Genomic DNA, 19,737 nt, shown 5'->3' on the forward strand with positions numbered 1-19,737 from the left:
TGGTCTTAAACTAGCAATGACATTATTTTTACGAAAAAGATATTTAACCTTTTAGAAGACAATGTTTATAAATGTAGACTGGGTGTCTAATTATTGCAGTAAAACTTAATACAAATTCTGTACACAATTTGTTAGACATTAAACTATTTGCAAAATCAACGAAAATCTATATAAGATAACATGATGTTATATGAAGCAAAACCTTAAATATTATTATATATTATAATTTACTTTAACTAATATTTTTATTAACGTTTAATAGCAATGATGGCATTTTTATATGCCAAGCGCAATAATTAAAAATACAGATAAAAAATTTGGGCATCAACATCAACCCCTTTTCACCCCTAGATACTCTCGTTCAATAAAATTGTGTGTGTATCTCTATTGCTCTTGTGCAGATACATTTTCCCATCTCGCTTTAAATTGGCGCACGGCAGTCTCGCGGTCCGTGTTGGCGGGCTTAGTCGCCCCAAACGAAAAAACGCGGGAAACAGTTGAGTGTTTAATAAATCATTTTCTAGCGTTCACGGAAATACTATAAAAATGTAAGTATATATATTTATAGATGTGGAGAACGTAATTATCATAATAAAGTAATTTATAATATTCTAAAATGTTATCAGTTTTGTTACCTTTGACATATTTTTTTTAAAGGTCAGAGGGATATGAGTATACGACAATAAAGTTTAACTCAATTTAATATGTTTAAATTTTTATAATTAACTAAAATCATTGTCATAAATTCAGAAATCCCGCTCAGAACTCAAAAAAAAAAAATCTGTCATTATAAATTAGCGAACTAAGTACTTTTACTTTTAGTTTAACATTTTAAATATATTTACAAATATTTTTAGTAAGGAACATGATCAAATTGCCACATATTTTTTATTATATTATATCTGTAATTTAAGAGTTTCATAATTATTTATTGATAATTTATAAGGTGGTGGCATACGTATTTCGTAGCTACGCCGATATCTTTGATAAACAAAATATAATTATGTGTAAATGGAATCAGGCAAAAATATCAACTCTACATGAAACATTAACTACAATATACTTTTTTTATATTCTTAAAGTAAGTTCTTAACGTCTTTTATTTTGTTTTATATTTAATAATTTTAAATAGCTTGTGCAAATAGTAAATAGTCTGTGCAAGAATTTTTTTAATAATAATTTTAATTCATAAAAAGAATATATCGAAGAAGGTTGCATAGCTTTAAGTTTAACGGTAAGCCGAATGACGCAAAACTTAGCGTAATATTGTATGCGTGTGACGTCATACTATTTTTATTCAATATACATGTCGTGAATATTATCTAAAAACATTAAAATTAAATTGTAAAATACTTAAGAACATTATAAATTACGGATAGCAGAATCAATTGTATCTTTTACACATTTTAAACGCTCAAAATATAGAGCAAATTAACATCGGTTTATATAAATATTTTTATATATGTACACAGAATATTAAACTCTGGTATATATTTTCATGAATTATTTACTCTGACATCTCATTTATAGAATGTTTCTGCCCACGTGGTATCGATCCGCCTAAGATGAGGCTGTAAGAGACGCCTACACAAACGCTTATTACAGCGTCTATCTAATGTCATTGAGCAAGTTTGTATTTACACAAAGCTTAAAGAAACATTTTTATTAAGTGTTTTTGTACAATTAAATTTTGAAACAAGTTGGAGTATAACAAAAAAAAAAAAATAATCTGATCAAAAGAAAGTCGTAATATTTTCAACCAAGCGTCTTTATTACTTAGTACACAGCGCGTACAGAAAAATGAAAAAAAAACAATAGACAATATTGTCGATGACCAATTTAAAAAAAAAATTGGAATATAGTTTCGCTCAAAACGAGGATTAAAAATGGAATGGACAATCGAGCACGGATTAACCTCTATCAAGCATACGAGGAATCGATCCATCTCGACTCTGCATTGAACCAGTGACCCAGTACACGTAATCCTGACCTTTAGATCAAACTATTTCTAGTTTTTAAGCGCTATAAAAGAAACTGGTTTTTATTCAAAATATTATGTTTTGAGAGAAATAAGGAAATATAGATTTATTTTAACTTATGAATGACGTTTGGTTGTTTTGAAATAATTAAGACTGTTGGAGCTTATTTAACTTCACCTTAAAATCATTTTGTAAACTGGTAAACATTTCGTGGTAATTTTTTAGTTTATATGCTTGCAAGGACTAATCAGTTTCGACCATACGTTATACAAGTTTTTTAAAAAAAAAACGCCAACTGTCAAACAACGAAGTTCTGTTTATCTTGTATAAATAAAATAAAATCGTTGTTAATTAATTATTATTTATTACTAGTTCTGAATCGCATCGGCAAGATTTTCTAATATCAACAAATAAATAAATCATTAATTTAATTATTCTTTGTAAGTCACGTGAAAATGATTGAACGTTATAATTTCTCGTAATTGTGTAGATCCTTCCTCCCTTTTTTAATGACCAGTATAATATGTGAATCTTATATTTTATTTATTTCCTTTCATTAGGTTTGTATGATTTTAATTAATATAATAAATTATTATTCAGACTATTAATATGAGTATATTTTCGCACTTCTTCATTAGGGCTGGAAAAAATATCTTATGGAGACACTCTTGGACGACCTCCATTGTCGAATGGTGTGTACACCGGTTTTCATTGATACGCCACTCCGAGGTCCCGGGAATGATTCCCGGACGATTCGATGTAGATTATCATTAGTTTTCTATGTTGTCATGGGTGTGGGTGTTTGTGGTGCCGTCGTTTCTTCTGATTTTCCATAACACAAGTGCTTTAGCTACTTACATTGGGATCAGAGTAATGTATGTGATGTTGTCCAATATTTACTCTTTCCATTCTTTTTATTGTTTATACAACATATACAAGCGACGGAAACGATTTTGAGTATAGGAGTATATCTTTAAAATAGTTTCCGAGACCAAATTCGCCCTCGGGAAAAATAATTGACGAACTTTAGGACGATGAGGCCTTAATCTTCTTCGTCAAAATAATTTTACCTGGTAGCCATTTCTTTGAGGAATTTTTGAATATGGAGGTAACCTCGATTCCCGTACCCCGCTTAACCTTGGCAGGTACACGAATATTGTGACGAAATAATTCTTGATGTTGGCAAAATTATCATTAGTAAACTAATATGAAGCGTTTGACAGCCATGTATCACTTCGATACAATTTAACCCTTTCGTTGCATGGGTCAAGGGTGTTTTCGATTATCATAATATGTACACGTGTTTATATATCTATTCACTTATCATAACACTAGAGTTCTCCCGCTGTCTTAGCTGTGATTTTATATTATTACAAAATATGTAAGTATTTATAACGCCTTTATGTAAAGTGACGGTTTGTAAAGGGGCTAATTAGAAAAAAAATATATATCGACGAGAAGGATTTAGCCCAGTAGTGAGATGACATGCTGTTAGAGCTAGCGCGCTATTTTTGTCACGGTGACTTTAAAGTGTTTGTCATTGTCACGTCACGTTTCCAAAGTGGAGTGCGCTCATTAATAGAGACAGTGACAAAACATTTTCGAAATCGAAGTGTCATTTGTCACTATGGATTTCGAAGAGACGGTGTTCTCTGTGAACTCGTGAGACTCGGCAGAAAAAGAAAGCGAAGAGAATACTGGGTACTAATTTCTTTCCACGCTTTAATTTCACGTGAATATCTGAATGCTCTTTCAATTTTTTATCAAAAAGAGCTGGTCTCTTTTCCACTTCTTCTATTAGAACATCATTATCAGTATTGTCTTCACGAATGTTTACGTTCTGAATAGATGGTACGCCATTTTGCGAGCGCCAAAGTCGGCAGACTAAGTGCAGATAGCGAAAGACTGACGACGAGAGTGACAAAATTGTCACTAGTGCGCGCATTGCTATGAAAAAACGTAAACACGCTGACAGTTTCGTCACGGGCTTGTTCTTCGGTCGGCGTACACAAATGTCACCCAATTGTCACGTCGTAACGTGCGCGCAACTCCATACATATTCACGAACTTGACAAGAGTGACGACGATGTTTCGTCACCGTGAGAAAAATCACCGGTGCGCGCTAGGTCTTACTTTAGTTAATCAATAACAATGTCTCTTTTTAAATATTAAATCAATCAGCAGTTAAATTCTCCCCAAATACCGCTCGAAAAATATTACGTCACTTGTTATAATTTTTGAAAAGCTTAACAGATTTAATGAAATAAAGACTATAAGGTACAATAGTTGATGGTAAGGTTTTAAACAATCAAGGGAAATAACATTTTAGTTCCCAAAGTTGGTGATGTAAGGATCATTCTTTTGCTCTTATCCCAATTTCATTTGGGGTTGATTCAGCATGTCTTCTTCTTCCATACTTCTCTGTCTGACGTCATCTCACAAGTAACACGATTTCCAGCGATATCGACAATCTATCTTTCGTTTCTTTGGTCATCCTTCCTCTATATCCTCCCACGACCGTGCACAAATTCATCCTCACAACAATTTCATTCTTCCGAGGGAATGGTAGTATTTCTTAAGGTGTCAAGGTCTTTGGCAATTGTAACCATCTTCCATAAGATGAAACATTTGATCATCTCCATATACAATATAAAACAAGACTCTTCTTCAGTGGCGGATTTACAAATCTGCCGCTAGTAGGCTGCAACATTTATGATTTGTGTTCTATCGTCCTCATTACATCGGTTTTTTTCCCGTTATTAGTATGATTATAAACTAGGTGATATTTCAGTCAGTTACTAGATTATTTTTGCAATGGATTATACGGATTACGGACGTAATATGTATACATATAATTATAAGTTTTTTTTTATTTCTGTAAGATAATAACAAATTTGGGTTAAATTTGCCGCCCCTATAAATCTGCCGCCCTAGGCACCAGCCTACATAGCCTATTGGTAAATCCGCCACTGCTCTTCTCCCTATATATAATTGTTTACCTGTCTTGAAGTCCTTGAAAGTCGACTGAAAAATAAAAAACAAAACACAAGATATAAGCAATAATAATTGGTGTGGTTTGGTAACTTCTACTCATATTAACTTAAAAACAGACAGTCATATGAAATTTATCTATTTGTAAATATTGTAATAACTATATTATTCGTTCTATATATACCCAATAATTAGCATTTATCGACTTTGATTGTGATACAACATTTAATTGTAAATAATTAATTAAAACCACGATTATATTTTATGCAAAACATTCAGTTAGTTTTGAGTTATTTGTTGGTTCTTGTCAATTATTATTTTTTTATTTTTAGGTGTAATACAAAAGCCTAAAACCTGTTTATGTTTTTTTTTAATTATTTAATCTATTTCTAATGCATATTCTATAATGATATTAGCTCTCTGCACTCATTAATATAAACTTTAGTAGTGCCAAATATCATACACTTTCATGCGCGTCTTTTGGGTAAAAAAAGAGATTGATTATTGCTTATACTGCGCAGATAAATGAAATTGTATTTTAATCACGTTCTGTTTATTCCATAAGATAAAAGTTAATGTGTTTGCTTTATAATGTTCATACCAAGTTTGAATAAAATCTAAAAGACACGAATACTTAGAAAGTGTACAGCTATATTAATAAGTTTAATTATTGTAGGTCGTAGCACTGCTAGGGGTTCTACGTAGCACGTAGCCACTTTGAACCAATAAGCCGCTTGCTTTTAAACCGCGATTAGAAGTTATTATCAAGACGTTTTTCTTTATGGTATTGGCGGACGAGCAAATAGGCCACCTGATGGTTAGTAGTCACCACCATAGACAATGGTTCTTTAAGAAATATTACTCATTTCTCATATCACTAATAGGATGAACTAACCTTGATAACTAAGATGGTCCTTGTACTGACTCACTCACCCTTCACACTGGAATTCAACAATACTGTGTATTGCTAGATGGTGGTAGAATATCTGGTGAGAGGGTTGCACAAAGTCCTAACTCTAAGTTAAATGTAAAAATTTTAAATGCCTTTTTTAATTTTAATTTTTCATTCTGTCTTGTATATTAATGAGTAAGCCGATTTCTGTCCCAGTGATTATGGGACGATATCTGCGCATAAAAAAACGCTTATATGGTCTCATTTTGAAGAGCTAAAGCCGTCGATGTGCTGACAATTTTTGAGGATGATTCTTGATTTAATGGGGATTCTTGATTGCAATTTATTAAATAGTTATAATGAAACAAACTATTATTTTTAAAGAAAAGTACTACGACTGTATATGAAAGAAATAAAAGTGTAAATGAAATAAAATATTTATTGACAAACTCCAATTCTAACCGAAGTAATGTATAATAATTTGCCAACAAAAATCTGCTAATCTTCGCAGCCGGTTTTTTTAAAGTCAGTCTATTGCTTTCGATTTGCTTATCTGAATTTTTAAGTTACTCTATAGAGTAAAAGAGCTGGAAAAACACACAATAATAATCTTGTTCTATTATTTTACATAATGCTCTACAACATCTGCAAAATATTGTATATTTGATTCCTGAATTGGACTTCGCATAAGTCTAGTATTTCGTCGTCTGCTTTGATATGCCTATTATACAATACTCTGAGAGTATTGTGCTCGGCGAGTTCCCAGATGTACATTGAATGGGCTTAAAGGAATCTTTGTAGGGCGATTGAGAAAGGGGTCACCCAAGGACGTCCACTCGGCCCCTCGTTGTACAATCTGCATGCAACTGATGAACATAAAATATTTTATAGTTTTTAAATGTTTGAAAATTATTATAAAAATAATTAAAACACATACGAAATATTTTTTGTATTGTTTGAAGTATCAAAAGTCTTCAATGGAGTACATATTTCGAATGTTACGTCCCATGTTAAATTTATATTCTGAACTAACACTTTTTAATTTCAGTCATTGTAGGACTCAGTTAAAATCTTAATTAAATGTAATTTCAATACAGAAACTTCTGAGGTTTACAATACTTAGGATATGTCTCTTGTGCCTGTATCTACTGGCTCACTCGTAGCGCTCCGGAAGTTGCTGCTTGAATGATAACTAATGACAATTTACTGACTACTGTAGTAACCAAATTAGGCCTTCTGTCGAAAAATATAAAGACGATCTTTATATTTTTCGATGGAAAGATAGAAAGAAATAAATCCAAGATTAACACAAAGAATAATAAAATGTAATTATTAATAACAAATTTTTATTTCCAAGAATTTTAAATGACTATGAGACGTGTGTGACCATGACTAAAAATCATGAAATCAACGAGTTAAATAGATGTTTATATGCATATTTTTAATGTTACAATGACATTGCGTTTTTGAAATTATTATAAAATTGCATCAGATTTAAACAGGTTTCATTACGATGGCTATCTTTTTTTCGGGTATGAGATGAATTTTAAAATCAAAATAAGCACTTATTTCGAATTACCACGATCTTCGGTTTAGATCTTACTAAACAATCAATGCTAAAAAAATAAAGTAAAATTAACCATTAATTACCAAAGATTAGGTTTGGGTTCTATAATAGTTCAAGGAATGATGAAGAGTCTGTTGAGTTATATAAATCGTAGTTAAAATAAATACGAAAGTGGTCGGGTTTTGTGCTAGTCCGCCTGGGTATGTACCAACCACTCATCAGATATTCTACCGCTAAACAACAGTACGTGTTGTGTTCCGTTTTGAAGGGTGAGTGAGCCAGTGTAACTACAGGCACAAGGGACGTAGCATCTTAGTTCCCAAGGTTCGTGGCGCATTGACGATGTAAGGAATAGTTAATATTCCTTACAGCGTAATTGAATTGTGATGATGACCACATCAGGTGGCCCATATGCTCGTCCGCCAACCTATTCCATAAAAAAAATTTAACCTCTGTCTGTTACCTCACATTAACACCGCTAAGTCTATTTGAAAGAAGTAGGTATAAATATAGTTTGTGTTGTGAATAAAAGGGAGTTTGACTGAGTGCTATAGGTGCACTAAAAATACATTACCAATATGATTATTTTAACCAAATACAAATCTCTCTCATTAGATGTCACACTATCAGGTGTCAGAGGGCGAGCGATAACGAAATAGATTCTGTTGCGGCTACATAGTTCAGTGCACTCTGATAGTCGCTGCTATTGTTACAAATATTGGTTTTCGGAGGAACGTGAATGACGTAATGAACTCGTATATCAATTTTAATGTTATGGTTATAGATCCTGGCTGGACACTTGATGATATTTGCCTCATATCTATATACCTACATATATCTTTTGAGTTGACGGAAAACATGTTAAGGAAACACATAATGCGGAAAGGTCTGAATGAGTGTTCTCGAACGCATATTTAAATAACATAACGTTTCGATGACTATTATAATATTAAGTTATCAAAATGATCATGATGACTTTTTTAATAATTTGAAATATAAAACCTTATTTATTTAAACTTTGCAAGTTTTAAAGTGTATGTATTTGACAATAAATGTTATAGCGTAAAAGGCCCTGTATATTGGGTTGCCAATATACTAGGTTGTATGACTTTGTGCTAGCCCGTCTGGTGATAGGTTCCACCCACTTTTAAAATATTCTATCATCAAATAGCTATGATTAGTATTATTGCGTTTTTGAGGGTGAGTGAGCCAGCGAAACTAAGCACAAGAGACATAACGTCTTAGTTCCCAAGATGCGTGTCGCATTGGCGACGATGGAACGTTTGGTATTTGTTATAAATATACTTACCATCAAATAGTCCATTTGATAGTTTAACTAATTGTACTTAAAAACTGACCACTATCTTTTTAAAGCACAAACCTTTTACATTATCATGCAAATGCTGCAATGTTATGCCAAATTATTGTTTTTTTGATGTTTGCTTTTTTATTTTTTTTAAACTTTAAATTGTTCTTAATTTCCAATTATATAATATATATATTTGGGCAGAATTCTGAAATTCTTAAATCAACTTATGCAATAAAGTTTCATTCTTTATAAACATATATTTATCGATCAATAGTATTCAGAGGAAGAGGCTACAAATATTTCTAACGATATGAGGCGTATTACAGCCTCCACCGGTGACATTGGAATTCAATAGAGAAATGCTTCTGGCATTCTTAACACCGATCCATTCGTTTATCATTTCTATAATATAGTTTTTAGTCATTTCTATATATTTTTAAATTTAGGTATATAGAAATAAATAAAACAAGTACTAAATCTGTATTAATCATTAGAAGTAAATATACTCTACATGACTATATATAGGAAATTAAACTATTTGCCTCATTGCTATAAGCCAGGGGACATGAAAGATTAAACCCTGAAAACATATACCTGCTTTTTACTGTATGTAGTCGTGCTTTGGCCCTATTGGCCTTTACAGCGTCACCGGGAGTACTAGACTTAAAGTCTGCGCGCTTTCGGGCTTGAGAGTGACGTTTGTCCTGAGGATGTCTTTTATGAGATAGCACCTCGGCTCAGAATGTAGTCAGTGGTATAAACTTTTATCAAAACTATTAACGCCATCTAGTTTTAGAGTCCTTGTTGTTTTACTTTGCATGGATAGTTTTATTGGGATTAATTAGTAACGATAGTGTCGAAGTGTTCAAGAGAGCCACACGCAAGGTGGTCACGACCCTCAGTAATGAGGAAACGACTAGGAAGAAGTTTTAAATTAAGAAATTAACACATTTTATATATTAACTACTAGCTATGCCCTCGACCTTGTACGCGTTTGAATTTAACAAAAACAAATATTATTGTAGCCTAAGTTACTCCTTATTATATCAGTTATCGACCAGTGTAAGTCCCGTCAAAATCGGTCCATCCGTTCCAGAGATTAGCAGGAACGAACAGATAGACAGACAGACAAACAAAAATTGTAAAAAATATTATTTTGGTAAATGTACCGTGTACACATACATATACATCGAGTAAAAAAGGACTATTTTAATATTACAAACAGACACTCCAATTATATTATATGTATAGATGTTAGTTAATAGAAACTATTTTTATCGAAATGTAATTTCTTCTTTTTTCCACAGGTCACCAAAAAGTAAAGCCTCAGAGGAGGATTGTGACACAGAAGCCCTAAAATCAGACCAAGAACAGTCGGACAATGGGAAAGATGGGGGCGCACTGGAAGCCAAAATGTCACTCCTCAATGGCATCACGGTCATCGTGGGTTCGATTATTGGCAGTGGTATCTTCGTATCACCTACTGGAGTGCTGAAATATACGGGATCAGTAAACGCTAGCCTTATCGTCTGGGTGGCTTCTGGAGTATTCAGTATGGTAAGTGAATTATATAAATCGTATAAAAATAATAATCGTATAATATTGAGACGAGATGGACCAGTGGTTACAAAGCGTTCATCTTAACCGATGATTGCCGGTTCAAACCCAGACAAGCACAACTGAATATTCATGTGCTAAATTTGTGTTTAAAATTCATCTCGCTCGGCGGTATAGGAAAACCTCGCGAGGAAACCTGCATGTGTCAAATTTCATAGAAATTCTGTCACATGTTTATTTCACCAACCCGCATTGGAACAGCGTGGTGAAATATGTTCCAAACCTTCTCCTCAAAGGGAGAAGAGGCCTTTAGCCCAGCAGTGGGAATTTACAGGCTGTTGTTGTTGTATTAAAATATTACGTAATAAATTCGGAACATGAAGTTTCTTCAAAGGGGCTTCGACTTGAGTCTACTTAAGATATTAAAAAAAGAAAAAAAAAATGCATGCGTAGGTTTAACCCACTCTATTTAAGTAGGCCCTTTGAGGCATTCTTCAATCATCGTTAAAGAAAATTTGATTAATTAAAGCCGTGTTCGGTATGTTAACTGACAAGAGCCGGTAAAAATTCCGGTAGTTTACAGATGATTTTAAGTATGATCTTGATGAATGAAGGTCTTTGACAAAAGTTGTAGCTGACAAAAAAAAAGTTTTTTTCGAATTTCGAGAAATTGTTTTTTTTTATGGTATAGGTTGGCGGACGAGCATATGGGCTACCTGATGGTAAGTGGTCATCATCACCCATAGACAATGACGTTGTAAGAAATATTAACTATTCCTTACATCGTCAATGTGCCACCAACCTTGGGAACTAAGATGCTGTCCCTTGTGCCTGTAGTTACACTATCTTACTCACCCTTCAAACCGGAACACAACAATACTGAGTACTGTTGTTTAGCGGTAGAATAACTGATGAGTGGGTGGTACCTACCCAGACAGGCTTGGACAAAGCCCTACCACCAAGTAAAATTATGATTTTGAAATAAGAATTATTATATTCCTTTAATCATAATTGTTAGGGAAGATTTTTTAGTTGAAGCAGAAAATGTACTAAAAATATCGTTCGCGTAATTAACAGCTCTAAATAATGACAGTTGAGTAACGGAAAAATCTAATCTTAATAACAAATTTAATCAATTTCACTTCCATCAATAATATATTCGAAATGCAAACTCGAAGAATCATTGTTTTCGATAACCTTGTCCCAGTTTTACGTTATATCAATGTCAGGTTATATAATTTTTATTTGTAATTGTTCTGAAAAAACTCACACTTGTTCAAATATGATGTAAAGACAAATTTTAATATGCTCTCTGGCCAAAGATTATTGTAACAAATTTTATAATTGTTTATGCTTTCATGCAAACTCATCACAAAGAAAATTATCATAAACCATTATTGTGTTATGGAAAATATAAAGGCTGTAAATGTAAAATTAACTTTAAAGTCTTCTTATCATTTAAACGAATACTGTACCCCAGGAAGGATTTATATAATTTGCGATGAAGGAAACTAGTTGTTATTAGTTTACCTTACCTCATGTGTCTGTACAATGGTTGTCATCATTTTCTTTAAAAAAGGTTATATACATAATATACAGTGAAGCAATTTTAAGTTGACCCACTTTAATGAAAACATTCCGAAGGGAGTATCGAGCTCTATATTATAAATAGATCGGTTAGTTCTTTTTTGAAATACAAAAAGGGTTCAGATATTTTGCTTTTGCTTTGCGTCACCGCTAAGCAATATGCGAGAAAGCGAAAGATAATGCATTGCTTACATCGAATTTATGCTACATGCTTTTACTTGGTGGTAGAGCTTTGTGCAAGCCCGTCTGGGTAGGTACCACCCACTCATCAGTTATTCTACCGCCAAATAACAGTACTCAGTATTGTTGTGTTCCGGTTTGAAGGGTGAGTGAGCCAGTGTAACAACAGGCACAAGGGACATAAAATCTTAGTTCCCATGGTTGGTGGCACATTGACGATGTAAGGAATAGTTAATATTTCTTATCAGGTGGCCCATAAGCTCGTCCGCCAACCTATACCATAAAAAAAAATACATTTACTTGAAAAATGTCGGACTTAAGCCCGTTCAAGCATCCTCTCACATCATCTAAGATCTGAACTGAGTTTCTGACACAAAATATCTGGATGTTGAGAAAATGACCTGACGTTTTCGAGGATTTGACCAGAATACGTACAAATAAACAGGCTGACAAAAAGCAAAAAAGTCATAATCTTAGGACTTTTGATTTAGTGATGATTTATTATCAAGAGTCATTTATTGAAGTGGATCCAAGAATAGGGCATTAATTCTGTCCTATTGAATCATCTTTAAAGTTTTAAAACAGGATATACTTTATTTAAGTATGTTTTTACTACATGATGAATTGTTTTAACAAAAACCGTCGGTACGAAATGAAGAGGTTTTTTTTTAATTTGCCTGTTACTCTTTACAAACTTATGAAACATAATTTATGCACGTCAAACACAATAAAATGCAATAAAAAATGCTGTCTCCTTTTTTTAAACAAACGATAATAATGAATTGTCGAAGGTGAAAATTGTAATATCTGAATTAATTATCAGTCATTATGTTTACTTATTTCATTTTTAATTTTCATGTATATATTTCAATACGTCCATATTTTAAATAATCTTAATTCCAAGTGACTTTGTTTTATTCTATGTAATGATACCCTGCATATAGTCTATTTTAATTATGAGAGGAAGCTAAAAATACAACAATTGATATCTAATTGAGGCGATATCATCAGAAAGGTTGAAAAAACAATAACAACAGCCTGTAAATTTCCCACGGCTGGGCTAAGGCCCCCTCTCCCTTTGAGGAGAAGGTTTTGGAACATATTCCACCACTGTGCATCACTGCGGGTTGGTGGATTTACGTGTGGCACAATTTTGTTGAAATTAAATATATGCAGGATTCCTCACGATCGTCACGGTAGCAAGCGTAAGCGATCCCGTGGCGTCCGGAGAAAGACGGAGAGGGTACCGCTGGTTTTTAGTGGATAAGCTCGGCGTAGATGAGCGCAATCGTCCAGGGCTTTCCGGGACAACCCCACCCACTTTTACATCATGGGGGAAGAGCGTGACGCGTTTTTCCAGCAAGAAATAAAGGGGTTCCTCACGATTTTCTCCTTCGCCGCCGAGCTCGAGATGAATTATGATTAATTAATTATTTATATATATTCTTACTTAATGGATTTAGGAAAATTTGCAAAGTTAAGTTGCAGTATAAATTAAGATACATCTAAATATACCTGCTAGTACTGTTATAGTGTACATGTTAGTTAGATAATAGGAAATTGGACGGAACACTTAAATCTAAAGTTTATTTAACTTTATTCTTTCTAGCGTTGAAAGAGGCTGTTCGCCGCCGGTCTCTAATCTCTTGTGTATGTGTACGTTGAAGGTATTATAGGGGGATAAAATGAACAATGAAACTCGGGAAGTGCTTTCCTCTGTTTACAACTATAATTCATATTATTTTTGTATCTTATGCTATTCTATGCTATAATTAGTAGTAAATATCTGAATAGCGCGGTTGAGGAAATTATGTGTATATTAATTTTGAATATTTTTGTTTCTTTTTCCGCTATAGAATAAGATTTTTACATTCTGCCCTAGAAATAAAAAATTAAATTAAATTTATTGAATATTCAATACTTTGAATACAATTTCGAATTTCACCCCATTGGGCCAAAAATTAATGCCCTCCTGTTACAGTAGAGGTAATAAGACATGCTGTTTTTTTTAATAATGATTTTTGACCTACCAAGAACAATGTATCTAGTGCAATTTTTTTTTTCTGTTATATTATAACTTGTATTTGATTTAAGTATATCTAGTCAAGTGGCTATAGTACATACACGATAAATTGAATAATTCTGAAACAAATTTTAAATGACCTGTCAAATAGGCATAATTTTAACCCAAAGTAATAAATTATATATAGGAACTTAATTTAGCAACCTCCATCACTCATCGTTCCATCAATGACAAAGATCATTACGATATTAACGTCAAATGACATACTTTCGCACAGATTATATAAATCAGTACAGTCTTAGCATAATGAAGAAAATATTTTAATATAGTATAGACAAGAGAAGACACAACTTAGATGTAGCATCCGCAAAATTCGTAAAACCGATCACATCCGAATTAAATACGCTATCCCAAATTATCAATACTTATTTCTTATGTGTATATGATCTTTAGGCAAACGTAATAACTTGTAATATCATATGATCTAATATATTCGTCAATTTGACACGTCGATTTACATAATTAAGTTTCACTTAATTGTTAATTGACGATTCAAAAGTGCGTGTAAAAGCCCATTTGAATAAAGTTAATTTTGATTTTGATACACTTGCTTTTTTGGGTTGAACTGACGCGAGAATCTATAGCGACGAACAGCGTCGATGAGGAGCTATTTCTATTGTTTGTTTAAATGGGCAATAATCGGTTTTAATGAGTTTGCCGATGTTTCATCTAAGTTGTGTCATATTATACTTACCTAGTAATTTTCACATGTGAATCATCATCAATCAAATCGCTCAAGACCTTTCATCACCTACCCACATCATATGCTGGATGAAAATCTGCAACATATGTATCTATCAACCTATATAGGATAAGAGAAAAGGCCACCCCTCTTTTTAAAACGCTGGTGAACCCATTTACGTGCGGTAAGACGTTTGAGATATGTGGGGCGGACTGACGGAATGCCTTAATACCGTAAGATAAAGCGTAGTACAGGGGACACCAAGAGTATGCTTAATACATGCCACCATGATGCTGACGCCCTGTCTTTTTGGTTAACTTTAAGCATCAGAATACTCACTAATAGTGTTACTTCAGCATTTATTCGAAGGCGCCACGAGATCGCTTGCGCATTCCGTGAAAGCCAATCGACTTTAAAATCCAGTGTGATTACGGAAACAGATACCGTTACGATTGAGAAAAGAATGCGACTATAAAGTATTATAATTAGTCGTGTCAAGGTTTATTAGCAATCACATTCGCAGACATAATCTTAACGCAATGACCTTCATGATTTCGTTATATATGAGTCCACATCTCTCCAACCTGTTACCATTTGCAAAATATTATATTTATAAATAAATCAAGCGCATATCGTATATTATTCAGATTTTCTCAAACATGTATTCCCAAACTGTTGCGTTACGACTTGATTGTCATATAAAAATATTTACATGCTCTAATTTATTATGTCTGGCTTTATAAAAATGAGTGAGCCTTACGGTAGTCGTATATCATTTTATATAGTATAAAACAAAGTCGCTTACCGCTGTCTCTTCCTATGTATGCTTAGATCTTTAAAATTACCTTCGCAACTGATTTTTTGCGGCTCTTTTAATAGGTAGAGTGATTTGAGGGGAAGGTTTTTGTATATAATAACAAGTCAAAGACTGGACATCGTCGAAGAGCTGGTCCATATTGTCACCTTTTTTTGCACCTTTTGTATTAAGGGAAACCTGGCGAATAGTGGATCTTTAGAGAAGTCGAAACGCAGCAAAAACTTTGATCTACAACAAGGACTAATGAGCTTTTTCTTTTTTTTCTTCAGCTAAATACTCATCCACATAAAATACACAGACAATATATCAGACGTAACTAAAACTATTCAATATATTGCACTAACTTCTATCCAGTGGCGGATTTACCAATAGGCTAAGTAGGCTGGAGCCTAGGGCAGCAGATTTAGAGGGGCGGCAAATTTAGCCCAAATTTGTTATTATCTTACAGAAATAAAAAAAACCACTTAGACTTATATGTACATACATAATATATACACATTACGTCCGTTATCCGTAAACTCGTCACTACATAGCGGATTGGAAAAATAATCTAGTAACTGAAAGAAATATCACCTAGTTTATCACAATAATAACGGGAAAAAATCGATATAATGAAGACGATAGAACACAAATCATAAATGTTGCAAAAAAAAGTAGGGGCGGAAAAAATTGAATAGCCAACTAGCGGCAGATTTGTAAATCCGCCACTACTTCTATCCATTTATCATGATAACTATAATAATCGCTTGTATGTCTTTGTACTAAAAATAAATAAGGCAATAATCATAAAATCTGATATGATTTTTATAGCAGAAGTACTAATGGGAGCTTTCACAATCATAAATAATAATCATAGAATTATTAAGTATTATATACCTATAAAATAAGATTATTCAATCGCTACTACAACTTTTTGCATTGCCATTGCAGTGGGCTATATACAGAGTCGCCAATGCCTATTCACCTAATTCCCCAAAAATCTAAGCGAAATTCCCCAAATTGGGGAAAAAAATGTCCCAATGCCCCATACATTCCCCACACAGAAATAAAGGAAAAAAAATCATGTTATAGTATGTTTTTCTTTTCATTTCCTAAAAATAAAATCTAATTTTCGAAGGTGCATTTTCTTTATATAGTGTGTTTTTGCTACCATGCTAACTAATAATCGACTACAATTTCAATTTTCGTACTAACTAAAAAACGGGCAAACAATCATTTACCGATCGTTTTGGTATAAAATGTATAAGTATAAATTCCCCTCATTTTCTCCACATAGGACAATGCCCATACCAATCCCCGATCGACTTGCGATTCCCCGCAATTTGAGGAATTCTCCACATATTGGGAACGCTGGCTACATATCCTATTCCAATTGAAGAGAAAAACGATAAACAAACGTCAGATATACGTATCTCATGCGATTTGCTAATAACTCAGCTATATTATGCAATACTAAGAGTTAATGATTCATATATCTTAATTTACAATACAACGTTACACTTAATTACTTATTACCACTTTAATGTTACTTCCAAAATTCCGATAGCAGTTTCATCGACGTCTAAAACGCTATTTAATCGCAAATCCATAGTGAATGCCATAGATCAGCAGTGCCCAAACTAATTTTCTCGTGGACCACTTTCAAAATTTGATTGATTTCGGTGGACCTCTGCTGCTACATTTCTACAACATTCTTAAAGTCGCCAAAAAATAAAAATTGTGTCGCTTTTGAGTACTGTCCCTATATTCCGGTGGGCAAACTAAAAACGAAAAATAGTACATTTTCTAAAACTTAACTTATTAAAAGAAGAGAATTACAAGAAAAGATTAATAAGGTGATATAACTATGCTTACATTTTTGCTCTTTGCTATCAAAAGCAGATAAATTTTAGTGGACCCCATTATCATCTTATGGACCCCTACTTTTTATTCACGCTTACGTAGACCCCCATCATATCCCGTGGATCCCCAGGGGTCCACGGGATATATCAAGCTCTCGACCAATAATATCGCGTCTATATACTGTCAAATGTTTATTTGATACTTCTCCTATGGTTGGAATAGAGTATTCTATGAGTTCAAGGCCAAGACGTCACGAGCTATAAATCGTACATAATATAATGACCCAGATTTTCAATAGGCACTGATAATGACCTCGGTGAAATGTAACTGGTCGTGTAGCCTTACGGATTCCGATTGGCGAGTTTTAATTCGGTCTAGTTCAAGGTTGCCCGTTGTAATATGTTGTACAGTTAGAAATGCCATGCGACAAATATTTTAAAGCCATTTTGTATGAAAAAAAGTAAAGTAAAGTAATAGCCTGTAGATTTCTGATTGCTGGGCTAAGGCCTCCCACTAAGGAGAGGGTTTGGAACATTTTCCATTAAACTGTTCCAATTCGAATTGGTGGAATGCACGTGTGGCAGAATTTCGATTAAATTAGACACATAACTTGCATGTGTCTACGATCCTCACGATATTTTCCTTTACACGCGATGAATTATAAATACAATTAAGCACATATATATAGTGGTGCTTGCCTGGGTTTGAACCCGAAGTCATCGGTTAAGATGCACGAGTTCTTACCACTGGGCCATTCAAGCTCTTGTATAGGGAAATTTCTTGTTTTAGTCTCATTGCTGGGCTTAGGTCTTACATGATGATAAGTCACCTAGTGCCTTCACTGGCTTACTCTGAAAACTCAAACCAGAACAAAACAATATAAAGTATTGATATAAGTATGAATTTTATCCTTACGAAATTAGAGATTGTAGACCGTCCGTAGTCACTTTCCATCTAGTGAGATAAAAAGTCACTAGTAACTAACTTAAATCCTTATATTTAAGTTAGTTTAATGATATGATCTATTCGTTTCTAAAATCTATTTCTAGTGGATCACTTATTCTGAGGTAGCTCAATTGACACTCTACCTTCATCTTATAAATAAGTTTTCGCTCGCCTTTTATAGGTTTCATACTAAGTTTCATCCAATTTGGTTCAGTGGTGTAGCCGTAAAAGAGCTACAAAAAGACAGACAGACAAACAGAGTTACTGTCGTGTATATTAGTATATAAGAAGATTAAAATATAAAATGCCAAATGAAATAAAAATATTACGATTTCAGGTAGCAATAATGATAATTGAATTTGCAAAATACTTTGACAGTGTTAAATGTGATATCACTACACCGTATCAACTCCATACATAAGAAAGAGATAGCAATCTCGTTAGTAATATTAATTTAGTTGCGACATTGTCAATAAAATTAAGTAATTTTAGCAACGATTGTATGAAACAATTTATATAGAGGATATTTTCGATCTAATTTAGGTCATTGGATTTAAATGAGAATGAGCATTCCGCAATCAGAAATCATTTTTTTATTGAGTTTCATTCAGTATTTATTGGCTGTGCGATAATAGCACTTACTCCTAATACTGAAGGTCGATAAGTGATTGTTTACAATCAAATTGAATTTAATAAACTGCAGCCTTTTGAGGCCAAATACTGCTTAAATGCATTTTAGTGTTTTGCAAATTTTGTTCATTTGATTTAACCGTACTTATATTATCACAAAAGCAACTCTGTCTATCTGTTATGTTTATGGTTTACACGGGGTCAGTGACTGGACCCGGTGACTCAGTATTTCGGACCCAATAACTGTGTACATGGAGACAGGATGGGACATTAATTCAGTTGTGAGACAATCAGTAAAATAGAAAAAAGAAGGTAGACACTCTACAAAAATTAGCAGCGACTGTCCGAACGCCAGTCGTATTGGACTGACTAGCTGGCCCCGGATATATAACGGGTGACTAGTCACTGGATTGACTTGAGCGTGAAGAATGAGTTGCTTGAAACGAGGTGTCTACACTACTCCAGTAGCAAGTCGGCGCTGCCTTACTGTACTGCCTTTTTACTGCCTCTGTATAGACCAGGCTTTACGCTATCACGGGTAAACTGCAGAACTAAATTCCAGAATCAAAACATTAATGATGTTTAATGATAAAACCTGCGTCTGCCTAATTTCAATGACAGTCTATCAATATTCATACATGTATCTAAAAAGCCGCATTGAGGGATGATAGTGGAA

The 19,737-nt window shown here is 33.5% G+C and overlaps 1 protein-coding gene across 1 annotated transcript in view; it reads left to right on the forward strand.

Annotated features, from left to right (window-relative positions):
- Positions 1 to 399: 399 nt before the first annotated feature.
- LOC124539763 (large neutral amino acids transporter small subunit 1) overlaps positions 400 to 19,737 on the forward strand; it is a 41,812-nt gene continuing 22,474 nt past the window's right edge. The window contains exons 1-2 of the mRNA XM_047117110.1: positions 400 to 548; positions 10,046 to 10,295. Coding sequence (XP_046973066.1) covers positions 547 to 548; positions 10,046 to 10,295 — 252 coding nt within the window. The 5' untranslated portion in view covers positions 400 to 546. The remainder of the gene's footprint in view (positions 549 to 10,045; positions 10,296 to 19,737) is intronic.

The sequence above is a fragment of the Vanessa cardui genome, chromosome 23 (genome assembly GCF_905220365.1).
Source record: "Vanessa cardui chromosome 23, ilVanCard2.1, whole genome shotgun sequence".
Taxonomy (NCBI): Eukaryota; Metazoa; Arthropoda; class Insecta; order Lepidoptera; family Nymphalidae; genus Vanessa; species Vanessa cardui.